Source organism: Populus alba, chromosome 10 (genome assembly GCF_005239225.2).
Source record: "Populus alba chromosome 10, ASM523922v2, whole genome shotgun sequence".
NCBI lineage: Eukaryota > Viridiplantae > Streptophyta > Magnoliopsida > Malpighiales > Salicaceae > Populus > Populus alba.
Window position 1 is genome coordinate 4,518,551 of NC_133293.1, and position 21,254 is coordinate 4,539,804.

Genomic DNA, 21,254 nt, shown 5'->3' on the forward strand with positions numbered 1-21,254 from the left:
TTTGAATTTCATCATTTGATGTTTTATTTTTATATCAAATATGGTCCTCATTTTTTTTATTGTTATTTTTAGTTGTTCTTTTCCTTTTATAGATTGAAATTGTTTTTCAATTTCATCCTTTATGATTTAGTTTTATTTTATTTTTGTGTCAAATTTAGTTTTCTTTCTTTTTAAATCTATATATTTTTAATTTTTTTAATGGTTTTTTTCTGTTCATCCCTAATTATTTTGGTTGTATATGAGTTTTACATTGTTATTTTTTTAGGTTTGACTTTTATGCTGTGATCCGGTCTCATTATCCATATTACAAAATTCTAAAGGAAATTCTTGAGAAGGTAATTAATTATAGCAACCAAAATATTCTCCAGCATACAATTGTATCAACTACGGGTGTTCACGGTTTGGGTTGGTTCAGTTTAAACTTAAAAAACCAACCAAACCAAGTTATATTGGTTTTGTAAAATATTGACCGGACCGGACCGAAATCCAGTTCAAACCGAACTGGTTTGATTTGGTTAAATTTGGTTTTTTTGTCATAAAATCAAGAAACCTAATCTCATCAAAAATCAAACACTATTCTTTCCTTGTTTAGAATTTTATATTTCCTGCTATTACAAACTTGAGCCGACAAGCGAGGAACAATGCAGTTTAGCTAACCATTTAGAGGATTTTGTAATAGATCCATCTTTGGCTACAACAAACAACAAAAGCTTAATCATTGTTTCCTGTTGATATGCCTTGGATCCCTGGTCAAACACTAAGTATTGGGTCAAAATTTAATTTGCTGTCTTTTTCTCTAATGAAGGAGCCATCTCTTTCAGTTGCAACTTGTAAGAATAGAGAAGGATCGCGATGGCTTGCATATAAGTAAAGAGAGAAGAGAAGCTCGAGAGATGAAGATGTGGGTTTGTGTTGGGCTAGATTCTAGATAATATGAGACTTTTGAGATGGAAACAAACATAGAGCAATTGAAACTTGAAAGGGTATGGAAGATTGAGATAAATATTCTCGGGGATCTGGGCGGTGGCTTTTTGCAAGGGTAGGGGGTTATGTTAGGGTTATGTTAACTTTAGTATTTAACTATTTATACCACTCTTAATTTGTATAGCTTTTAAGTTTTTTGGTTGGTCTGGTTTGGTTTATAATTTTCAGTTTTAAAACCGAAACCGAGCTGGACGTGTTAAAATTTATGGTTTTGAAAACTAGTTTAATTGATTTTTCATCTCGGTTCGATTTTTTTAGTTAAATTTTCTTTGGGTTTTTTTCAGTTTTCTCAGTTGATTAGCTTTTTTGAACACCCCTAATATCAACTCTATTTTTCTTGAGAAGGTAATTAAGCATAGCAAGTGATTAATTAAATTTATGCATCAATTTCATACATAATATTCTCCAAGAAATCCTTTGAATACTAAAAAAAAATATGAACTACTAACTATTATAAATGTCACCGTCATCACTAAATGTTTAAACCCAATCAGGTGGTCGACTAGGTAAAATGATTGGGTAAGAATTCCATTGCAATGCTTTACCAGCAACTTCAAGCATTCCCAGTTGTCGAACGTCACCCGCACTGCATTTGTGGTGACTTTTGTTTCGTTGTTGATTTCTTGAGAGTCGCCATCTAGTATTTAATTGAGGGTTACTAGGAAACCTGAATGTACCGATCTTGTCAGAGATTACGGGTAAGAGACTGGTTGTGGTTAGGGAAGGTATTAGCACTCCTAACGCACCCTACCTAAGGTAAGCTGCTTCGTGACTTTGATGTGTTAAAGAAGTTTTAAAAATTTTATATTTTCATCGGATATTAGAAATACGACTTACGTATAAGTTCATAATCCTTAGCATTGAGCAAATCAAAATATTAAATTCTTCTTTAATCCTTGCAAATTTTATTATGAAAAAAAAGAGAAAAAAAACATCCATAAAAAAAATACAAACAACACATTCACTTTCACTATATTTTTTTCTTTTTCTGTTTTACATCCACACTACAAATTATAAAAATTCAAAACTAAACAAAAATCACATTAAAGAATTTAAAATTTACAAAATAGCTCCTAAAAAATCCAGGAATTACAGGGAAGGCCTTCTGGACTGCAGGAACAGTGGCGGCGCGTCTTCTCCACACGCCTTCATCACTGGCGGCACGTGAACCCACGCGCCGCTGCAAGAAAAACCAATGGACATGGTGGATCTGGAATGGCTTCCTCCCTTCTTCCTTTCCTCGTCGACGATGACCTGTAAAAACAAGAAAACAACGCAATAGGCTATCAATTTTAGTTTTTCTTTCCTTGTTTTCAGATCTACAGCTCTTTAGTTTTTTTATGGGTTTCGTCTTCTTCTCCTTTGTTTCAGGTAGCTGTCAGCAAGGAGGAGGCATCGGATCTATCTAGCGATTCCTGTTAACCAAATCTATCTGAAATCTCATCTGACAATCTTTTTTAACCAAAACCAAAGAATATGTGGAGCTCGGTTAACTTGAAATCTCATCGGTCAATAATATATTTATATTTATATTACATTTCTAGAAGATAAACTAAAATATACAATATAAATATAAATATATTACATTGTCAACCAAACTTGTTAAGCATATGGTTAGGGGCAGGGTTATCTTTTTTATGGGATAAACTTGTGACATTTACTAAATATTATTAATGTCACCGTACGTCATCACTAAATGTTTCCCACACGTTTGATGAAAAATTTAGTCAGAGATCATTTGTCTGTATACAAAAAAAAAAACAATATTTTAAGCTTTGCTTTCTGTGATACAAAACCTATAATTTGTATTTTTTTTATTGATCTTAGTGCTTAAATCGTAACTGCCAAAAAAAAAAAAAAAATACACAAGGCATGCACTAGTTAGCAATGTGTTCAATTCCAAATATTTGTTGAAGATCCAAGAGCTGCGTGAGAGCAACTTTTACGTTTTTTGAGGTCCTAAAACATAACAAAATCCAATGCTTCAAGGTTTGGATTTGTAGAAGATTGCCACCCTTTCGAAGAGTAAAAGCAAGACTAATTTTCTTTTGCTGCACATACCATTAATTTTACGTAGAAGCAACATTCTCTCACGCTCAGCTCTCTAATATTCTAATCTATACAATTCCTATACGATCGATAGATATCCCAGTGTCTGTCTATATATATATATATACCTGCAAGGTGCGTTTCAAGAATCATCAGCAAATTAAGATTAAGCACAAAGCAGCAAGCACATAGCTAGATAGACAAATGGCCACTAAAACCAGAGAAAGCTCCATGAAGGACAAGACATTTTCAGGAGTTGGAAACCTCATAAAGCTCCTCCCAACAGGAACAGTTTTTATGTTCCAGTTCCTTAACCCTGTCCTGACCAACAACGGCCAATGCCACACCGTTAACAAGTACCTGAGTGGCATTCTCATAGGCCTCTGTGGCTTCTCTTGCTGTTTCTCTTGCTTCACCGACAGTTACAGGGGCAGTGATGGCTTGACTCACTATGGAATCGCAACCATGAAAGGGCTCTGGCCATCTTCAGATTCTGCTGGGTCGTCCGTGGACTTGTCAAGTTACAAGCTTCGAGTAGGTGACTTTGCTCATGCTTTCTTTTCCTTGATCGTGTTTGCTGTGGTGTCCCTGTTGGATAGCAACACAGTCGAGTGCTTTTATCCTTCTTTTGAGTCATCGGAGAAGGTGTTGCTCATGGTGTTGCCTCCTGCCATTGGTGCAGTTTCGGGTACCTTGTTCATGCTGTTCCCTAACAAGCGCCATGGAATTGGATACCCTTCAAGTGATTCTTCACAGGATTCTTAGTGATGAATCTATACATCTATACCATAAACAAAGAGGTTGCAAAAAGTCTTAAAGAAATTGGTTCCTGATTTGCAGCTCTATACCCTCTGAGAATGCGTCTTCGTCTTTGAATTTGTATGATTGTTTAAGAATAGAAGAGGGAGGAATGGACATATCATTTCCCTTCAATATGTATAATAAGTTTGTATTTTGTCACAGTAAGAGAGGTGATGCGAATTGTCTTAATTCCATTTGTAAATTTGAAGCTGAAGACTAGTTCTGCTCATCTTCTTCACCTAAGCAGGACTAATCAATCAATCCTTCCATGTATGATTGTTTAAGATTAAGTTAGTGTTTGGTAATGTAACGTAAAGTAAAATATATTAAAATAATATTTTTTTTATTTTTTTTTAACATTAACATATTAAAACCATTGAAAAACATCTAAAAATATTAATTTAATGTTTATTTAATTAAAAAACAATTTAAAAAGCATATTTAACCCCACAATAAGTAAATAAAAAGCAACTTATCAAAGCTAAGATTGGACAAATCCACCATATAAAGGAGCGTTCATCTTTGATAGCTTGGTAATCTGTATCTTTAGATTTTGCTATTATAGGCCTAGTCTGATTAGAAATGGAACCTCCCTCATCTATCATGTGTCTATCTTTCTAGTGGGTAGCGGAGCTCTTGGTACACATATTCTCCCAGGTGCATCCTGTTTGAAGAAAAATAAGTATGGTATAAGATAAAATAAAATTAAGGTAATGTCAAAAACTCGAGAAGAAGATTGAGAGGAAGGTATAATTTTATTAAGTGTTTTTTTTCTAAGCTCTTTTAGTTAATCTTTTTTCTTTTATTCTACTTAACAATGTTGAATTACAAGCCTTTTTTATAAATATAAAGTCCTAAATAATCAAGGAATTAAACTAATACAAGAAAATTTTAATATGAAAAAGAATTGTATTATGCTAACTAGATCGATCAATCAAATTATTTAATCCAACTAGTTATTCAGTCTCAATCGGTCAACTAATTTCTAAAAATCATTATACTTTCAACATCCCTTTTTAAATTTGATTTCTTCATAATTTTCAATATATTTCTTATCTTTATAAAAACATTATTTTTCAGTAGTTTCATGAAGATATTTACGACTTGATCTTATGTCTTCATATATTTGACTTTAACTTGTTTATAATACAATTGATAAGTAATGAAATCTTGTGTCAATATGCTTACTTTTATAATGAAATACTAGATTCTTTGGTAATACAATAGCTAATGAGTTGTTCATGTAAATTTTAGAAGAGTTTTTTTGTGGCATTCATAATTATTTTAATAATATTATTAGTTATATGAAATGACAAATACGTGATGTGATGAGAGTTTAAGCAAACGAAAACTCATTTCCCTCGCCACATGATGTGCTGAGAGGATAATCAATTACAAGTTTTTGGTTATGTTAATAATGGATTTATTTTAGGAAAACTTTGAAACTTTTATAGGCTGTTTGGAAACTTAAGATTTGAGTAGAAAAGAAATCATTTCGACAACATTTATCGAATTCTAGTGTTTGAAAACCTTTAAGTAACATAAATGAAGGCTACAGCTAATTAAAATTAGATATTTTATTTTGTAGATTTGAAAATCACACCTGATTGACGCATTAAAAATTAATCCCACTACCATCCTATGAGTATTTTCACTAACTCAAGGTAAATGAATTCCTTTAAAACCAATTCCATGCAAAAGAATCCAATTCCCAAATCAAATCAAATTAAATCAATCAACTTAAATAGTTTTTTTTTATGGAATCCACTTTTTAAATCGCACCTTCTTATAATTAACCAAACACTATGTTTTTGTGGTGGAGAGAATAAGCAAACGAAAACTGATTCACGTAATCCACACTTGTGCCATACTTGCATGTTCCTTGCACATTTAGCTCAACCAAATTTATGGCATGCGATCTTTATCATCTCAAAAGAAGAAGAAAAGGTGCTGTGATTGATTAAGTTTTGGCAAAGAAACCGAGACAAGGTGCTGGCTCGCACTCCCCTCTCGAGATTCTTAGGAAGAATATTTGCTAATATATTTCTCAAAAATCAAGTTGATGCTTGTAGAGAGAAGTAATTCATCTGTTTCATGCATCAACTCACAATGTTGCCTTGTCGACTGCAATGCCACAACATAGAGGGGGGATTTCTTCACAGCGGGATCCATTCACCCGCAAATACAAGGCGTAATGGAAAGATGACCTTCAATATAAGTTTATTTTTCTTTCATAATGACATGTTTAATAATTTTTGAATATATAATATTTCATTAAATTTATCCAATTTTAGGTTCATAAACATTAAGGTTGCCCGAATAATAACATCGGCATTTAAATTGTTGATGGAAATTTTATTGTTTTAATAGAGTCATGTTTCCAAACATCCAGAATGGAAACCGCAGATTGATGCATGGTTTTTAAGGTTTAAGGTTAGTATTAATTTAAAATTTTAATTGTTATTATGTTAATTCATTTACTTTATTGAAATTACTGAAATTTTTCTTTTTATAAATTTTTACTTCAAGGAAAAATTTTGAGTGGGATAGAGCAAATGATAATGTTGCAATGAGGATTTTAGAGAATCATGCTGCAACTAAATAAAATCAAAATTAGGACAATTTTTTTATTTCAAATATTAAAATTTTATTTGTCATTTACTTATAAATAATTTGTTTGAACCATATAAGTTGCATGATTTTTTGTACGATGAACAAAAAAAATTCAAAAAATATGCAAAAGAAAACAATCTACTAAGCTGGAATGGCGTGGCGGTTTGGAAGGATTGTACGCCACCATACATCTCAGAGACTATATGAGCGGAATACAATCAACACGTGACGTCCAAGTGTTTCACATAATGGTCATAGATTGGTGTGGGGAACCATAGTCGGTAAATTCATATTCCGTTACCACGCACACCAACAACTTTGTTTTGTTCGTTTCGCATGTAATGGTAAGATTTGTTTTAATTACATTTATTTTTTTAATTTGTTATTTTTTATAATTTTATTTAATTGATAACATTTTTATCTTACAGGCTATGACTCTTGGATGTGAACCAAACCCAATAAAGTTTTTTGTGGAAATGCATATGCGGGGTTATATATGCCAAAAAGAGATGCAACAATTTGTTGATAATCGAGCTCAATATCTTGTGGTACATTGGTTTTCAACCATTTTTAATTTTTAATTTTTTTCTTAAGTTATTAATTTTTATTTCTTAAGCACAAAAGTCTCATATCTTACATTCCTTCACCGAAAGCTCGGAAAAAAAAAAACATGTGTATATTTGTTAAAAACAACTTTTCAATCAAAATCATTGGAATGCTAAGAAAATTCTAGAAATATTCCAATAAAAATCCTAATATTTAACTCATTTCAAACTTAAATAAAATAAATATCAAACTAATATAAATCATATTACTAAATAGACAAGCTGGTGACTAATATAATTTTGACAAGATTGATAAAAAAAGATACCATTATTCTTAGTTCTAATAATTCAAAAGATATCACCATACAAATCATACAATAAGAAATTTCAGCTTCAAAATAAATTTTTGACAATTACATAAATATTAGTTCTAATTTTCATGCATAACTTGAACTCTTTAATAATATATTACCAGCTCATCTTTTTTGTAAACCATTTAAAGCATAACTCTTTCAGATATCTAAAAAAATATTACACTAAGATTAGGATGATCTCCAATTCTAATTTTCTCATTATTTCAATTATCTCGACGAGCTTCTAAACTTGATAGTTTGTGTTCATAATAACTTGTGCAGTATTATTAATTGCACATGCCATCACTTCAAATTATAAAGAATAATCATTTATCATTGGTGCTTTTCATTTTGTACGTTTTGAAAATGAAGTTCCATATAATAATGGAGTAGATGATAAGAAACCTTATGTACTTACTTTTGATGATGAGAACTTCTATAATCATAAGGATAAAAAATTCTCTAAATGAATCTCATTTTGCCTGCATCTCATAAAAATCATCAATATTCAACTCTGTCTGTGAACCTTTTTCTAGCATTCTCGACTTGAGCTTTAGTTATATCTTTCTCATATATCTTTCTAAGATTGTCCAAGTGATGAAGAGGTTTTTCTCAAATAAGCCTTAACTTAGGATTGATCTTGTAACAATAAATAAATAAATAAATAAAATAAACAAATTAAAACTATTATAACTAATAAATATATAATAATGAAAATACAGCAAGTGAATTATAATATTCATAACTTCAATAAGGATTTCAACACCTCATCTAGAGCCTTAACTATTTTGGTTGTGTCATTTCATCAAATTTCATTTTTCAATTCAATTTCCTTTTGCAAAAATCATTTGCTCCTTATGAGTTTTCAAATAATTCAACACTTCTATCATAGAGATGTTCAAAAAATATTTTCCATTGATTTCAGTTATCACCTTCCTATAATCTTTGGAAAAAAGAAAAAACCTATCTTTTTTTTTACCCTTATTCTTTTGCTCTGTAAAAATTTGAAGCATCCTCCCATCCATTTTTATAATCCATCTTAAATATATATCACCATCATTTCCACCTTCTATCTCAATAACATCCTCTACATCTATATTACTACCTATTATTATATGACATCATGTAACATATTCCTTAACTAACATTACTCATTAAAAATAAAAACAAATCACAAATAAAAAATCTATGGCTATAATAATACAACAAAGATTCAATAGACATTATAAAAAAAAAAGGTACATAAAAGTGAAGCATCTAATCTCAAGTTCACGATATTTAAAATAACTAATTCAAAGTAAAATACAAACAATATATAAATTTAAATTCTTATCAAAAGCTTTGGTAAAAAAGACAAGTTAATATTGAGACGTGTAATCATGTCATATTTATGCAACCACAATCTCTCTCATAATTCCCCCCCTTTCCATATTCATTTATAGCAATTCCTCTATAAATAAATTCACCCTTAGGTTAATTACTCATAAGCTTTCTATCAACTTGTGCAATAATTTCTTCATTTGGATCAAAATTCATTAAGAAGTTGGGTAAACTACAAGTTAAAGCAATTTCACACCATATCCACAACATAATGTGAAATCTATGTTATAATAAAAAATCTTAACTTCAAAACACCAAAAGCCATTTCAATTGCATTATGCAATGAATAATGTATTAAGTTGAACAACTCTTTTGGGTTCTCAAGTGATATTAAGTACTTTAATGTGAAGTGATAAACTCCAATCTCAACATATATCAAGCATCAACTAGGTAGAATTTATCTAAAAATACAATTAGAAAAAATGACTTCAAAAACTTTAGGTAACATTTTTTTTTCACTATTAAAAATATATGTATAAAAACTAAATACCTTAAGAAATATTTAGCTTATCTTCTCTATTTAAATCATTATCTAAAATTATTTAGTCTAAAGTTGAGCTCTCCCACCCAAGAAAGACATTAGTGAATTTCAAATCAAAAGTGCAAGCAGTTAATGCATTCATTGTAGGATAACTTTTCCTTTTTTTATACCTTGATACATCTTCTTTGAGAACCTTAACTTGGATATATGTTTCATATGTATACAATTGATACAATCTATAAAATCTTATTTATAATAATAAAAATTATTATATGAGCAAAATAAATATTGTTAAAATAAATATATTTACATAATAAAATACCATAAAATATGGATAAAAACCTTTCTCCATTGTTAAGTATTATGCTGGAATTGTAGAACTATTTGGAATATCTTGATGAGGCAAGATTAATTTCAAGTAGAGAAAGAACGGATATTATGCTGCCAAGATTTTTTTATAGGAAAAAAAGAGGCGTAAAAGAGAAAAGAGTAAAAATAAGGTTTGTGTTAATATGCAAGTATTTTTGGAATATTGTTTTTAAAGTCAATTTTAAAAGAGATTACTATAATAAATCGGAAGGTATCCCCTCTAATTTACTTTTGCATCTTTTTATAAATTGAATTTCATTTGAAATTCAAATCAATACTCAATTCAAAACTAAAGAATTATTTTAATTTTTTAAAAAATATAAGGTTTTGCAATATTTATTGGAGTCTAGGAAGATATATATTAATATTGATGGTTTTTAATTTAAATATTATAGATTTAACTACTACTATTATATCATGAAATAAATAATACTTTATATAAATATTTTTTTATTGTTCCATTAAACTATCTACAATTCCATCATGTATGAAATTTATCCGACAAGGATTGCAGTTTTCATGGTTTCTTGAGCATGCAACAACATCAAGTAAAATATCATAAAATTAGGATTGTGATCAAATTCTGCAAATATTATGTTATCATGCAATCTCTGTCTAATTTATATAGTGCCATTGAATAATGTTAAATACTAGTTTTTCAAATAAAATATAATTAAAAAATAAAAAAAAAATTATATTGGATCAAATCCGATCCAATATATTTAAGTTTGGGCTGAACCCTTCCATCCATAAACCGTTCTTCACTATTCATTTTGCAAAACTAAACAGTAAAAAAATAAAACTCTCTACTATTAAGATGCATGAAAAGGGAAGAAGTAGCTCTCAATTGTTTTCAACAAACTTGTCATTCAACATAAAATTAAATGGTTCCTATAAAAATAATAAATTAAATCTTAACATTACTAAACATATTGTTTATACAGTTTACTTTAAAAGTTAAAACTGACGCTTAAACAAAAACCTTCTAAAAGAATAAAATTTCTAGGCTGACCTAATTTTGATGGGCAGTACTGTCGTCCTAACTCTATTGATTTGGGAACAACCTTCATTTTATACATAAAAAATCTTATATTTTATTATCAACCAGTCATAGTACTATTAATCTAGCACCATGAAAGCTATATATCTTTAGAAAACAAAATTTAACATAAAATAATATCGAGATATTACTTGTATTTTTTCTAGTAAAAAAATTTTGAATCATGCGGCAATTATTTTGATATGATTTAGTTAACTTGATGAGTCTAAAAATAATATAAATAGTTAATAAAAATAATTTGACTCAAAATAATTATTTAAAATAATATTTTTTTTATAAATATTAAAATGATAACATATTAGAACAATTTTGGTCAACCTAAGTTAATCTGTTGATTCACATGCTTAGTCATGAAACAATGAGAACCAATATAAAGCAATTCGAAACAAATTATGAAGTCTAATTTTCAATAAACTCAATGTTAAAAGACACAATTGAAAATGGAAAACAAAGCGGTAAAAAGGAACAAAAAGAATTACATGAGTCAACCTAGGTTAACCCCCAATAAAAAGCAAATTGAATCCTAATTCCTAATCAACCTAGTGTTGAAAAATAAAATTAAAAAAAAATCAATTGAAAAAACTACTTGAGTCAACTCGGGTTAATCCGCCAAACCTGTAACTCGATTCATGAAATGAAAATAGCCTCATACAAAGCAAACCAAAATAAATACGAAGCCTAATTTTTAATCAACTCAATGTTAAATGATGAAACTGAGATAAAAGGTCCATTAAAAAAAGGAAAAAAAAAAAAAAACTCGAAACCAACCGAGTTAACTTGTCATACCCACTATTCAAGACATGAAATTGGAATAACCTTATAAAAAATAAATTATAAAATTTATTTCCCAACCAATACATTATAAAATAATAAAATTGAATTTTAAATATATATATATATATATATATATATATATATATATATATATATAAAGCCCAAGAAAGGGAAAAAAGTGATATGTGAAGAAAGTTTCAGTAAAACCTCTTCTTTTTAATTTGTTATTTTTAATAATTCCTACCAGACAAACAGATGACTATGGCTTCTAAAACATGCACAGAATGACAAGCCTCTTTACATTATATGAATCTGTTGGACTTTACAAGTAACTTGGTGAATACAGGTTCCAGACGAGTAAGCAGTAGAGAGCTCACAAGCTCTGGTCCCCATTTCCAATATCAGGATGCAGGAGCTGACCTTTATTTACACTTCTATCAATGGTGCTTATTGTACAGCAGTTGTTTCATTCATCGTAAATTTACAAGTGGGTAATGTCGGCGAAATGTGCTCTTGGAAAGCAGCTGCTTCTGTTGAAGCCTGCTTCACACTGCAACCTGCGCAGCTGCTAGCCTTGCAATGGGGACCCTGTCGAAGTGAAATGGAGTCAGGAATTTGGTTTAGTTTGATGGAAGTTTGGACTATTTTGGAAATGTATAGTCTTTGAACCTGAATGGAGAGCATGAAACATAGTCTAGTCCTGCCTCCGCGAAGAATGCCACAGAAGAAGGCTCCCCTCCATGCTCTCCACATATTCCAACCTGTTCATCAATTGTCAAGGAAAAAACAAATCAAATAAGATTCTGCCATAGGTTTTTCCTTCTTCAATCAACACCAAAAATATATGTATAAAGAAAAAATGCACAAATAAATCTCATCTGCTGACACAACTACCTGTTATCCTGTAACATACTGGTTATCTCTTTCAATATAAAATCAAATGGTGTTAGAAAATTAAAGAAAATCCTGTGTCTGCTTCAAAGATGGGCATGAACATGGTTCCATCAGTATAACTTACCTTCAAGCTTGGCCTAGCTGCACGGCCCCTTTCGGTGGCCATCTTGATGAGTTGGCCTACACCTTTCTGATCAAGCACCTGGACGCAGAACATCATGGTGGTTATTGTCAAGCAAACAGTTCTAATTATTCTGATTTCATCCACATGAAGAATTATCTTCACTATTAGACCAATATCAGCGAAGCAAGTGAGCTGGAAGATGATGTGACTAACCTCAAAGGGATCGCTTTGCAAAATGCCCTTTGATAGGTATATGGGGAGAAACTTGCCAACATCATCTCTACTATATCCAAATGTCATTTGCGTGAGATCATTGGTTCCGAAGGAGAAGAACTCCGCTTGTTTTGCAATCTAACATTATCAAACAGCAAAAATAAGACGACATATATAATTGACAAGAACCTCTGGCAACAAAATTGCATTTCTTTATCAAAGACAACAAGTACATCTCAGTTGTTTCCAGCCCTATGTGCTAGAAGCAAGGTTGAAAGTAATAATCATGACGCAACATTTGTCTTAACATACCTCGTCTGCAACCAAAGCAGCTCTAGGAATCTCAATCATGGTCCCCACCTTGTAGCTCAAGGTTACATCCATTTCAGAGAATACTTTCTTCGCTACATTCCTTATTAGAGTCATTTGATGACCTAGTTCCTGCAAAAAATGCCAAGTTATCAGGAAGTTTGAGTGCTTGATTTTAAATAAATAAAATCCAGTGAAGTAGAAGGGATTCATGCCTGCGGCGTTCCAACAAGAGGAACCATTATTTCAGGAAGAACGGTGACACCCTGGTTGCTCATTGAGACGGCAGCCTGAAAGATAGCACGTGCTTGCATTTCAGTGAGTTCTGGGTATGATATCCCTAGCCTGTTCACATCAAGTTCCACTTGTCAACATTCCTTGACTAAAATTACTAGTTTCTCTACGTGCAGTTAAAAGCTGAGCTGTGTAAATGCATGAACAAGGCTGCCAATTGGCAGGTCTTTTTTCTTTTTTCTTTTTTGTCCCTGGTGAATTGAAGACAAAAGCATAGGATAACACATCTAGGATTGGCTACACACTTGAATATTGAGTTCGTTTAATGAAACGTTCGTGAAAACAATAGATGGAAAGTACATATGAAGAACCACCAAACCTGCAGCCTCGGAAACCAAGCATAGGATTTACTTCTGATAATTTCTCGATTCTTGAGAACACTTCATCTTCCATCATGCCAGTCTCTGTGGTCAGCTCACTTACAATTTGTTCCAGATCACCTTCTGGCAGAAATTCATGGAGTGGAGGATCCAATAGACGGATTGTTACCGGAAAGCCTGACATGGAAAATACAATCTTACTTGTGCACCAATAAAAAAAAAAAAAAAATAGAGCCTGCTCCTTTTTCTCTAAGATACATGCACCCAAAGCAGATGAAGCAACCAAAAAACTTTGATATTGTATCCAATTTAAATGGTCCAAAAAGCATATAATTAGATATGATTCCAAAAATCCAAACGGCAACAGCGGAAAGTACCATCCATTGCACGAAAAATCCCCTCAAAGTCTGATCTTTGATAAGGTAGTAATAGGTCTAGTGCTGCCTTTCTCTGCTCTGGTGTAACTGCCATTATCATCCTTCTCACAGCCTTTAATCTCTCATCGGACGCAAAGAACTGAAAACATTACAAACAGAATTTTTTATAAAAAAAAAATGTAACCTCGCTGTATCAATGCAGCATGATATGGATGGCATCAACAGAAGAATGTTGTGACATATCGGGGGTTCCTCAGGCTCATTTAAAATGCTTTTATGTAATACAAGGAAATGATTTATTGATGATAATTATGACCATAAGAATTACCATGTGCTCTGTCCTACAGAGTCCAATCCCTTGGGCACCATTGTTTCTTGCTCTTAGTGCATCTTCAGGAGTATCAGCATTTGCCATGACCTATTACACCATCATAATACCAAGTCATAAGATAGATTCTTCATTAACAAATAATGATAGATGTGAACCTTCTCTCAGTTGAAGGGCACCTTGATGCGTCTTATTTCGTCAGCCCAAGACATAAATGTCTCTAGATCACCACTTAGTGCTGGAGGAGATAGTGGCTGTTTCCCCAGTACTACCTCACCAGTCGATCCATTGAGTGAGATCCATTCTCCTTCACTGATAACAACATCCCCAATTTCAACGACCTGCATCATCAAATCAACAAATATGTTTGTAGAATCCACTCTCCATGTGAAGTAACTATTGTGTGGTGGCAGAGAAGTAAAACATCACCTTCTCGGCATCACTGACATGGATATCAGAGCAGCCAGACACACAACATCTTCCCCAACCACGTGCTACCACAGCAGCATGAGATGTCATTCCACCTCTGGCTGTCAAGATTCCAGCAGCTGCATGCATGCCACCAACATCCTCTGGGCTGGTTTCTGTCCTTACCTTCATTCATACGAACAAGTTAAGATCCCGACATTTGAACAGGCTAGGGAAGTCAAATCACATAGCAACGATAATATTTTTCCAACATTTTCACAGTTCATCATTCTTTGGAACTAGCTCAAGATCAAGCATACTGACAAGCAGTCGTCATAAAGTCATACGAGAAGTTGTAATTGAAAGTGCACTCTAGTTATATTAATATGGATGTTCAAACAAGAAGGAAAATTGTACCATAAGGGCACTTAGAAGTTGAGTCAATTGAAGATACTGAACCATTGACAGCAAGCATGTTGAGCAGTCACATGATGTCAAATGGAAGAATCATCCTCAAATTTAATTTTCATGTTGCTTCATTTTATAACATCTGTAAACTAAGCAATCAAAATGGTCGCCTTGTTTCAGACAATGTTATTATAAAAAATTATTTGGCTCCCCATAAACATATTAATATTGCAAGAAGATTGAGCTTACCAAAATGACACTTTTTCCCTGCGCATGCCATTCTTCAGCATCATCTGCACTGAACACTACCTGCCCCACTGCTGCCCCTGGTGATGCGGGCAAGCCTGTCGCGACCACTTTGTCTTTGTAAGCAGATGGATTCTCAAACTAGCCAAAATTTTAAACATTTGCGTGAGTAAAACTGACGCGTGTGAAAATTATCAATATATATATATATATGGTCACTATATAGATGCATATTACTTGTGGATGAAGAAGTTGGTCGAGATGCTGCGGCTCCACCATCTTAATTGCAGAGCGAATATCAACAAGCCCTTCGCTAACCATGTCTACAGCTATCTTCACTGCACCTTTACCAGTACGCTTCCCGGATCGGCATTGCAACATCCAAAGCCTGTTTTCTTGAACTGTGAACTCAATATCCTGTACATAGCACAGATTACCTAGGTTATTTCTTTTTTTTTTTTTCACTTTTCACTTTTCAATTCTAAAATCTTCCAATACATGCAAGAGAGAGAGATCACCACTATAGAAATATGCTACTCAGATACAAATCATGTAAAATAAATTCGACTTGATGAGTGAACCACCTAAAAATCACATAAATTAAGAATTATATGACATGAATGATCAAAGGCTTCAAACAGTGAATGAAATTTTACCATCATATCTTTGTAATGGCGCTCTAGAATTTCACAATTCTCCACAAGCTCATCGTAAGCTTGAGGCATGCAATTTTTCATTGTATCCAAGTCTTCGGGTGTTCTAATTCCAGCAACTACATCCTCTCCCTACAAAAAACCAACCATGCTAAACTGTAAACATCACCTCATTTGGTTAGATAGAATGAAACTGATGTTAGGTAAACCTGAGCATTGATTAGAAATTCCCCGTAGAGCTTCTTTTCACCAGTGCTTGGGTTTCTAGTAAACAGAACACCTGTTCCTGATGTATTTCCCATGTTCCCAAAAACCATGCATTGGATGTTTACTGCAGTTCCTTTTAATCCAGTAATTTGATTGATGCTTCGGTACTTGATGGCTCTTGGGCTGTCCCAAGAATCAAAAACTGCGGTCATAGCTAACTGCAGTTGTTTTTTTGGATCTGAATTTAACACAGGTAGAATGTATGAGTTCAAAACTTGTTCCGGGAACAAGTATTAGAACTTATATTTGGTAAAACTTGGTACCTGATGGAAACTCTTCACCCTTCACTTCAAGGTAGACTTTCTTGTACTGCTCCACAAGTTCTTTGAGATCAGCAGCTGTTAGATCAGTATCTAGCCTTGCTCCTTTTGATTCCTTCATCTTTTCTAACTTCTCTTCAAATGATGAGTGTGGGATTCCCATCACCTTTAATTGAATAGCAGTAGATATTAATGAAGTGAGTGACATTAAGAGGAGGTGACAGATATGCTTCAGAATCAACAAGGTGGTATATTACACAAAGGGAGCAATTTTTAAATGGTGTTTTGCGACCGCGGGACACCAAAACATTCCCAAAAATAAATTTAGAAGTTAAGGAATCATATGCCAATGTTTGAAAATGACTCAACAAGCACTTACAACGTCTCCAAACATGTCTAGAAAGCGCCTGAAGGAGTCATAGGCAAAACGCTCTCCACTTTTCGCACTCAAACCAGCAACCACTTGATCATTCAGTCCAAGGTTAAGGACAGTGTCCATCATGCCAGGCATTGAAATCTAGGCAAGCAGATCAAATTCTAATTAATGTCAAGGACGACGGTATAAAATCTAAACAAAATGGAAGTTACAGGCATAATCATCATAAGCAGACCACAGAAGCTGAGTGCTGTTGCTTGAGTAGTTGCTCTATATAAACTTAAAGTGGAAAGTCTTACAGCAGCGCCAGAACGAACAGAGAGGAGGAGAGGTTTGGAGGGGTCACCAAGGAAGGCTCCCATGTCCTTCTCCACAAATTTTAAGCCTTCCAATATCTCCTCCCATAAACCTAGTGGCAGCTTTTTTCCTATCTGCTGATATTCATGGCATGCTTCTGTTGATATGGTGAGTCCAGGTGGCACTGACAAACCAATGCTTGCCATCTCTGCCAGGTTTGCTCCCTTCCCTCCCAGCTAAAGTAAACACACAAGTAGAAGTGGATATCGGAAAATTAACTTGGTTTCTGCATTGCTTATAATTTAAAACACAGATGTAGCATTAACTCATTTAACCATGAAATTTGATAACAGTCAAACAAGTTTAGTCGGGTGCTTACCAGGGACTTCATGGTCTTGTTGCCTTCGCTCCTTCCTTTTCCAAAAGTAAATACTCGCTGCGTAAATCAGAGAAGATATGAGTTTCAGCCTTGCAACTCTACGATTAAATTCCATTTGGCAGGCCTTTTTTCAGCTCAGTAACATCTATTATCCATCGCTTAATGCAGTCAAGGTTGTGCAACCACTAACTTAACAGTGTTATAGCTTCAGATTTTGAATCTTGGCATTAACTAGCATGAAGCCATGAACAAACTATATGGTAGACACTGCAATAATATAGGATTTCAATGTTCATGTTCATGTTCAAAAGACAGTAATGATAATAAAATGATGCATCTTTACTGGTTTCATGAATTCCAATTATAAAAGGTTGTCAAAAAACGCACTGTAGGCTGACTGGACAGCACCCAGGCCCATTCTAGCCCGGCGGGGCAACCTATCTCCTCTGGTTCCATGGAGGTAAAGTAGGACTGATATAGCCAAAAAAAAAAAAAAAAAAGGCACAAGTAGGCCCATTGCAACGTGACAAGCCCAGATGCAGCCCTCAAAAAGTCGAAACAACAAAATGTGATGGGGATTCACTATCCATTAAGATTTTTCAGGAAAGGAAATGGTTTTTGAAAGAATATTTATTATCATTCGCTAAAATCAGCATTATTAACTACAAAAAAAGGTTTATTTTTGTTGTTTTTCAAAATTCAATATTTATTAAATCTTTTAAAATATATCAAATTGATATGCATATTTTTTTAATTGCAACTTGATATCGGCTAACAAACAAGTGAATTCGAGAATATCTAACATCATCGAAATGAAAAGAAAAGGGAAAAAAAAACATTGCTAGTCTTGAACCATAACTAAACTCCCATCATCCAAGCTAATTGGAGTCGTAGAAAGAAAGGAAACGTGCATGCAAAGAGGAGAAAGAAGTACCTTTGTAGCGATGGGTGTAGGGTCTGATACAGCTGGGCTGCTGCTACTGATAGTTTGTGCTCGGGTTCTGTTCTGAGAAGGTGGCCTGGAAATGTTACCGAACCCGCCATTGTTGTGGCTATCCTGACAGGTGCGGATCCCATAAGCTCGGCCACCCCGGCTCAACCGTATCATTGAACGGTCTTCTCTTAGGAGCAAATGATTCATGATATCCACATACTTCCCCTTGTACAGCCTCCGCCTGCTGCTGTATAGCCTTGCCGGTGCACTAGTCCTAATGAGCATATCTTTTATCGTTGATGACATCTTCGATCTATCTAATCGCCAGTCGATGATTACTTTATTAATATCTGCTTTAAGAACCCAAATAAATGAAATGAAGGTGATGGTGATTAGTTATTGGTTCATTTCTAGCTGGCTGGCTGGCTAGAAAGAGTGTTAGGAGAGATGAAGAGAGAAAGATTCACGATGCTAGCTGCTATTGATGGAGATCAAACCAGGTTACCTGAAAGATCCAAAGAGAAATTAAGATGGGAGTTAGTTATTGTGGACCTGAGGAATTGAGGAGCTAATTAGATGAAAGGGAGCTAGCTTCTTTCGAAACAAAAATGGCGGTTGGTGTTTTTTTGTGTATTATAAAATTAGTTTTCGAGACCAACCAAGGGTATGATAGAGTGACACGGGTGGACAAGAAATTAGGATTATACAGAGAGGTTAATTGTGTGTCTGGAAGGTGATGGTAACATCAGTCGCGTTTTAAAGTTTTTTTTTTATTTAGAAATTTATTAAAATAATATTTTTTATTTTTTAAAAAATATTTTAATATTAGTATAATAAAATAATATTAAAAAATTAATAAAAAAATAACATTTAAAAAAAAAACATAATTTTGCACGGAATTTCCATACAAGTCCTGGATCGTTGCCCATTGGAGCTTACCTGCTAAGAAATTTTGACTCTCTCTCGATCAAGCTTGTCTCGAGTCAAAGAAGAGTGTGATCAGAAATGAATTGGCCGTGTCATCACACCGACCCATGAATTGGCCGTGTCCATCACAACCACACTTGATATTTGTAATTTTCGTGTCTGCTTGAATCTGCCCTACTCCTTATAATAAGTTTTTTTTATTATTCTAATCATATTTTTTTAAAATAATTAAATTTTTTTTTAGTTTTCAATAAAATATTTTTTATGTTTTTAGATTGATTTTACTTGCTAATATCAAAAATTAATTTAAAAATAAAAAAATTAGTGCATTTATAAATTAACCAAAAACATTTTAAAAAGTAATTTTTACAACATATTCCTTCCAAAATAAACCAAAATATCATTAATGTTAAAAGTGGTTCGATCAGAAAATTTTTCTATTTTATTTTTTTGGTGCTTTTATAATGTTGAATTATCTCATTTTATTATGAAAATCATAATTATATAAATACAAATTTTTGTTATTACATGTTTCAGAATATTTTTAATTTATAAATATCTGTTTGTTTGTTTATTTTAAAGAACAAGTATTTTTAGTTTATGTCCTTGTCTTGTTTGTTTTTGCTTTGCAAAAGTATTTATAAAAAATTTTTTTTTTTTAAAATTAATATTTTTTATATTTTTTATTATTTTATGCTGTTGATATTTTTTTAAAAATAAAAAAATTATTTTAAAATAAAAATTATTTTAAAAAATAATTACATTTTAAAATAAAAATTGTGAAGGATGCAAGGACAACACACCGAAGAGAACGAAGCGAAAGAAAGTGGGGTCATCTCCACATTATTTCTCCTCCTTACAAAATAGGAAGCCGCTTCGCTTTATCTCTCGGCACGCATCTTAACAACCACGTCATCAACTAAACATATCCATGTATGATGTATGGACTGACCTTGGCCTTGGGAGAAGAAAGACAAATGCCCTTTGCCTTTTTTTTTTTTCTTTTTTTTTTTTCTAATTTTAATAGTTTTACTAATAGGTGAGGAAAATATATCAAATTCAAGACTTTTTCTTGTTCATTTTATGTCATAAATATTACTAGCGTAAGATAGGCTAATTCTACTATCCCCGTAATATCGTTTCTCTTTTAAAGTGTATCTAAAACGAGATGTAAATTATATTTTTAAACATTTTAAATTTTTTAAAAATAATTTTTTTATATATTTTAAGAAAATTTTGATGGATTAATATCAAAAAAAAAATTTAAATAAAAATATTTTATTTTAATAATATCAAACAGGCCCTTAAAATATTGTTGTAACATCCAATTTGTTAAGAACATGTAACTAAATTTCTTCTATATTTGATTAAAGTGTTGATTATATATGAACTGTTGGTTATATATAGATATAGTGAAAATAATTTTTTTAAGAGATAAGTTTAAGCATAATAAAAAAAAAATGAAAATTGACCGTGTAGAAAAAAAGATTATTTATCAATTTTTTGATTGTTTGTTTTCCACTTGAAGATGGGAAAAACATTGTCATGGAAATTATTTTATGCAAAACAAAGTGCCTAATAAATAATAAAAGTTAATAAATTCTGTAACAGAACAAGCTTTTTGTTTCTATCTTTGCTTGATGGTAGGATTTAGGAGACGAGATTGAACAGAAAATAGAAAATGTCTAATTATGCTTACATTGTCGTTTTTTGTGCATATCATGCTTTCACATGGTTGAAAATGTTTTTTACTTATTTTTTAATAGATATGTTTAATTCACTACAAAACAACTTATTTTTAATTTCAAGTAATTTTTATATTGTATTTATA

The 21,254-nt window shown here is 32.3% G+C and overlaps 2 protein-coding genes across 3 annotated transcripts; one reads left to right on the forward strand and one right to left on the reverse strand.

The window, feature by feature from the left end:
- Positions 1–3,133: 3,133 nt before the first annotated feature.
- LOC118034561 (protein DMP2) lies at positions 3,134–4,191 on the forward strand. The gene has a single exon (XM_035039896.2). It carries the CDS (start codon positions 3,238–3,240, stop codon positions 3,796–3,798), a length of 561 nt encoding a protein of 186 aa, XP_034895787.1. The 5' UTR covers positions 3,134–3,237; the 3' UTR covers positions 3,799–4,191.
- Positions 4,192–11,685: 7,494 nt separating this feature from the next.
- Positions 11,686–19,176, reverse strand: LOC118034574 (pyruvate, phosphate dikinase, chloroplastic). Of its 2 annotated transcripts, XM_035039919.2 has the most exons (21): positions 19,002–19,176; positions 18,497–18,846; positions 17,563–17,619; positions 17,186–17,419; positions 16,890–17,027; positions 16,514–16,676; positions 16,193–16,428; positions 15,987–16,115; positions 15,568–15,747; positions 15,334–15,471; positions 14,698–14,862; positions 14,448–14,609; positions 14,269–14,358; positions 13,941–14,079; positions 13,563–13,740; positions 13,165–13,294; positions 12,953–13,081; positions 12,641–12,778; positions 12,428–12,505; positions 12,079–12,170; positions 11,686–11,997 (listed from the first exon to the last, which is right to left on the reverse strand). In XM_035039919.2, the coding sequence occupies exons 2-21, from the start codon at positions 18,800–18,802 to the stop codon at positions 11,955–11,957; spliced, it is 2,925 nt and encodes a 974-aa protein (XP_034895810.1). In that variant the 5' UTR covers positions 18,803–18,846; positions 19,002–19,176; the 3' UTR covers positions 11,686–11,954. The 2 variants fall into 2 exon arrangements, with proteins under 2 accessions (XP_034895810.1, XP_034895808.1); XM_035039917.2 differs by having other exon boundaries at positions 18,497–19,176.
- Between the last annotated feature and the right edge of the window lie 2,078 nt (positions 19,177–21,254).

What these genes read in the sequence shown, in the direction of transcription:
- LOC118034561 (XM_035039896.2), top strand. Translation starts at nt 3,238, where the DNA reads ATGGCCACTAAAACCAGAGAAAGCTCCATGAAGGACAAGACATTTTCA.
- LOC118034574 (XM_035039919.2), bottom strand. Translation starts at nt 18,802, where the DNA reads ATGTCATCAACGATAAAAGATATGCTCATTAGGACTAGTGCACCGGCA. An exon ending in ATGTCAGTGATGCCGAGAAG is followed by an intron (nt 14,610 to 14,697) that starts GTGATGTTTTAC and finishes TTGATGATGCAG; the next exon opens with GTCGTTGAAATTGGGGATGT. An exon ending in GTTTCATGCTCTCCATTCAG is followed by an intron (nt 11,998 to 12,078) that starts GTTCAAAGACTA and finishes TCACTTCGACAG; the next exon opens with GGTCCCCATTGCAAGGCTAG.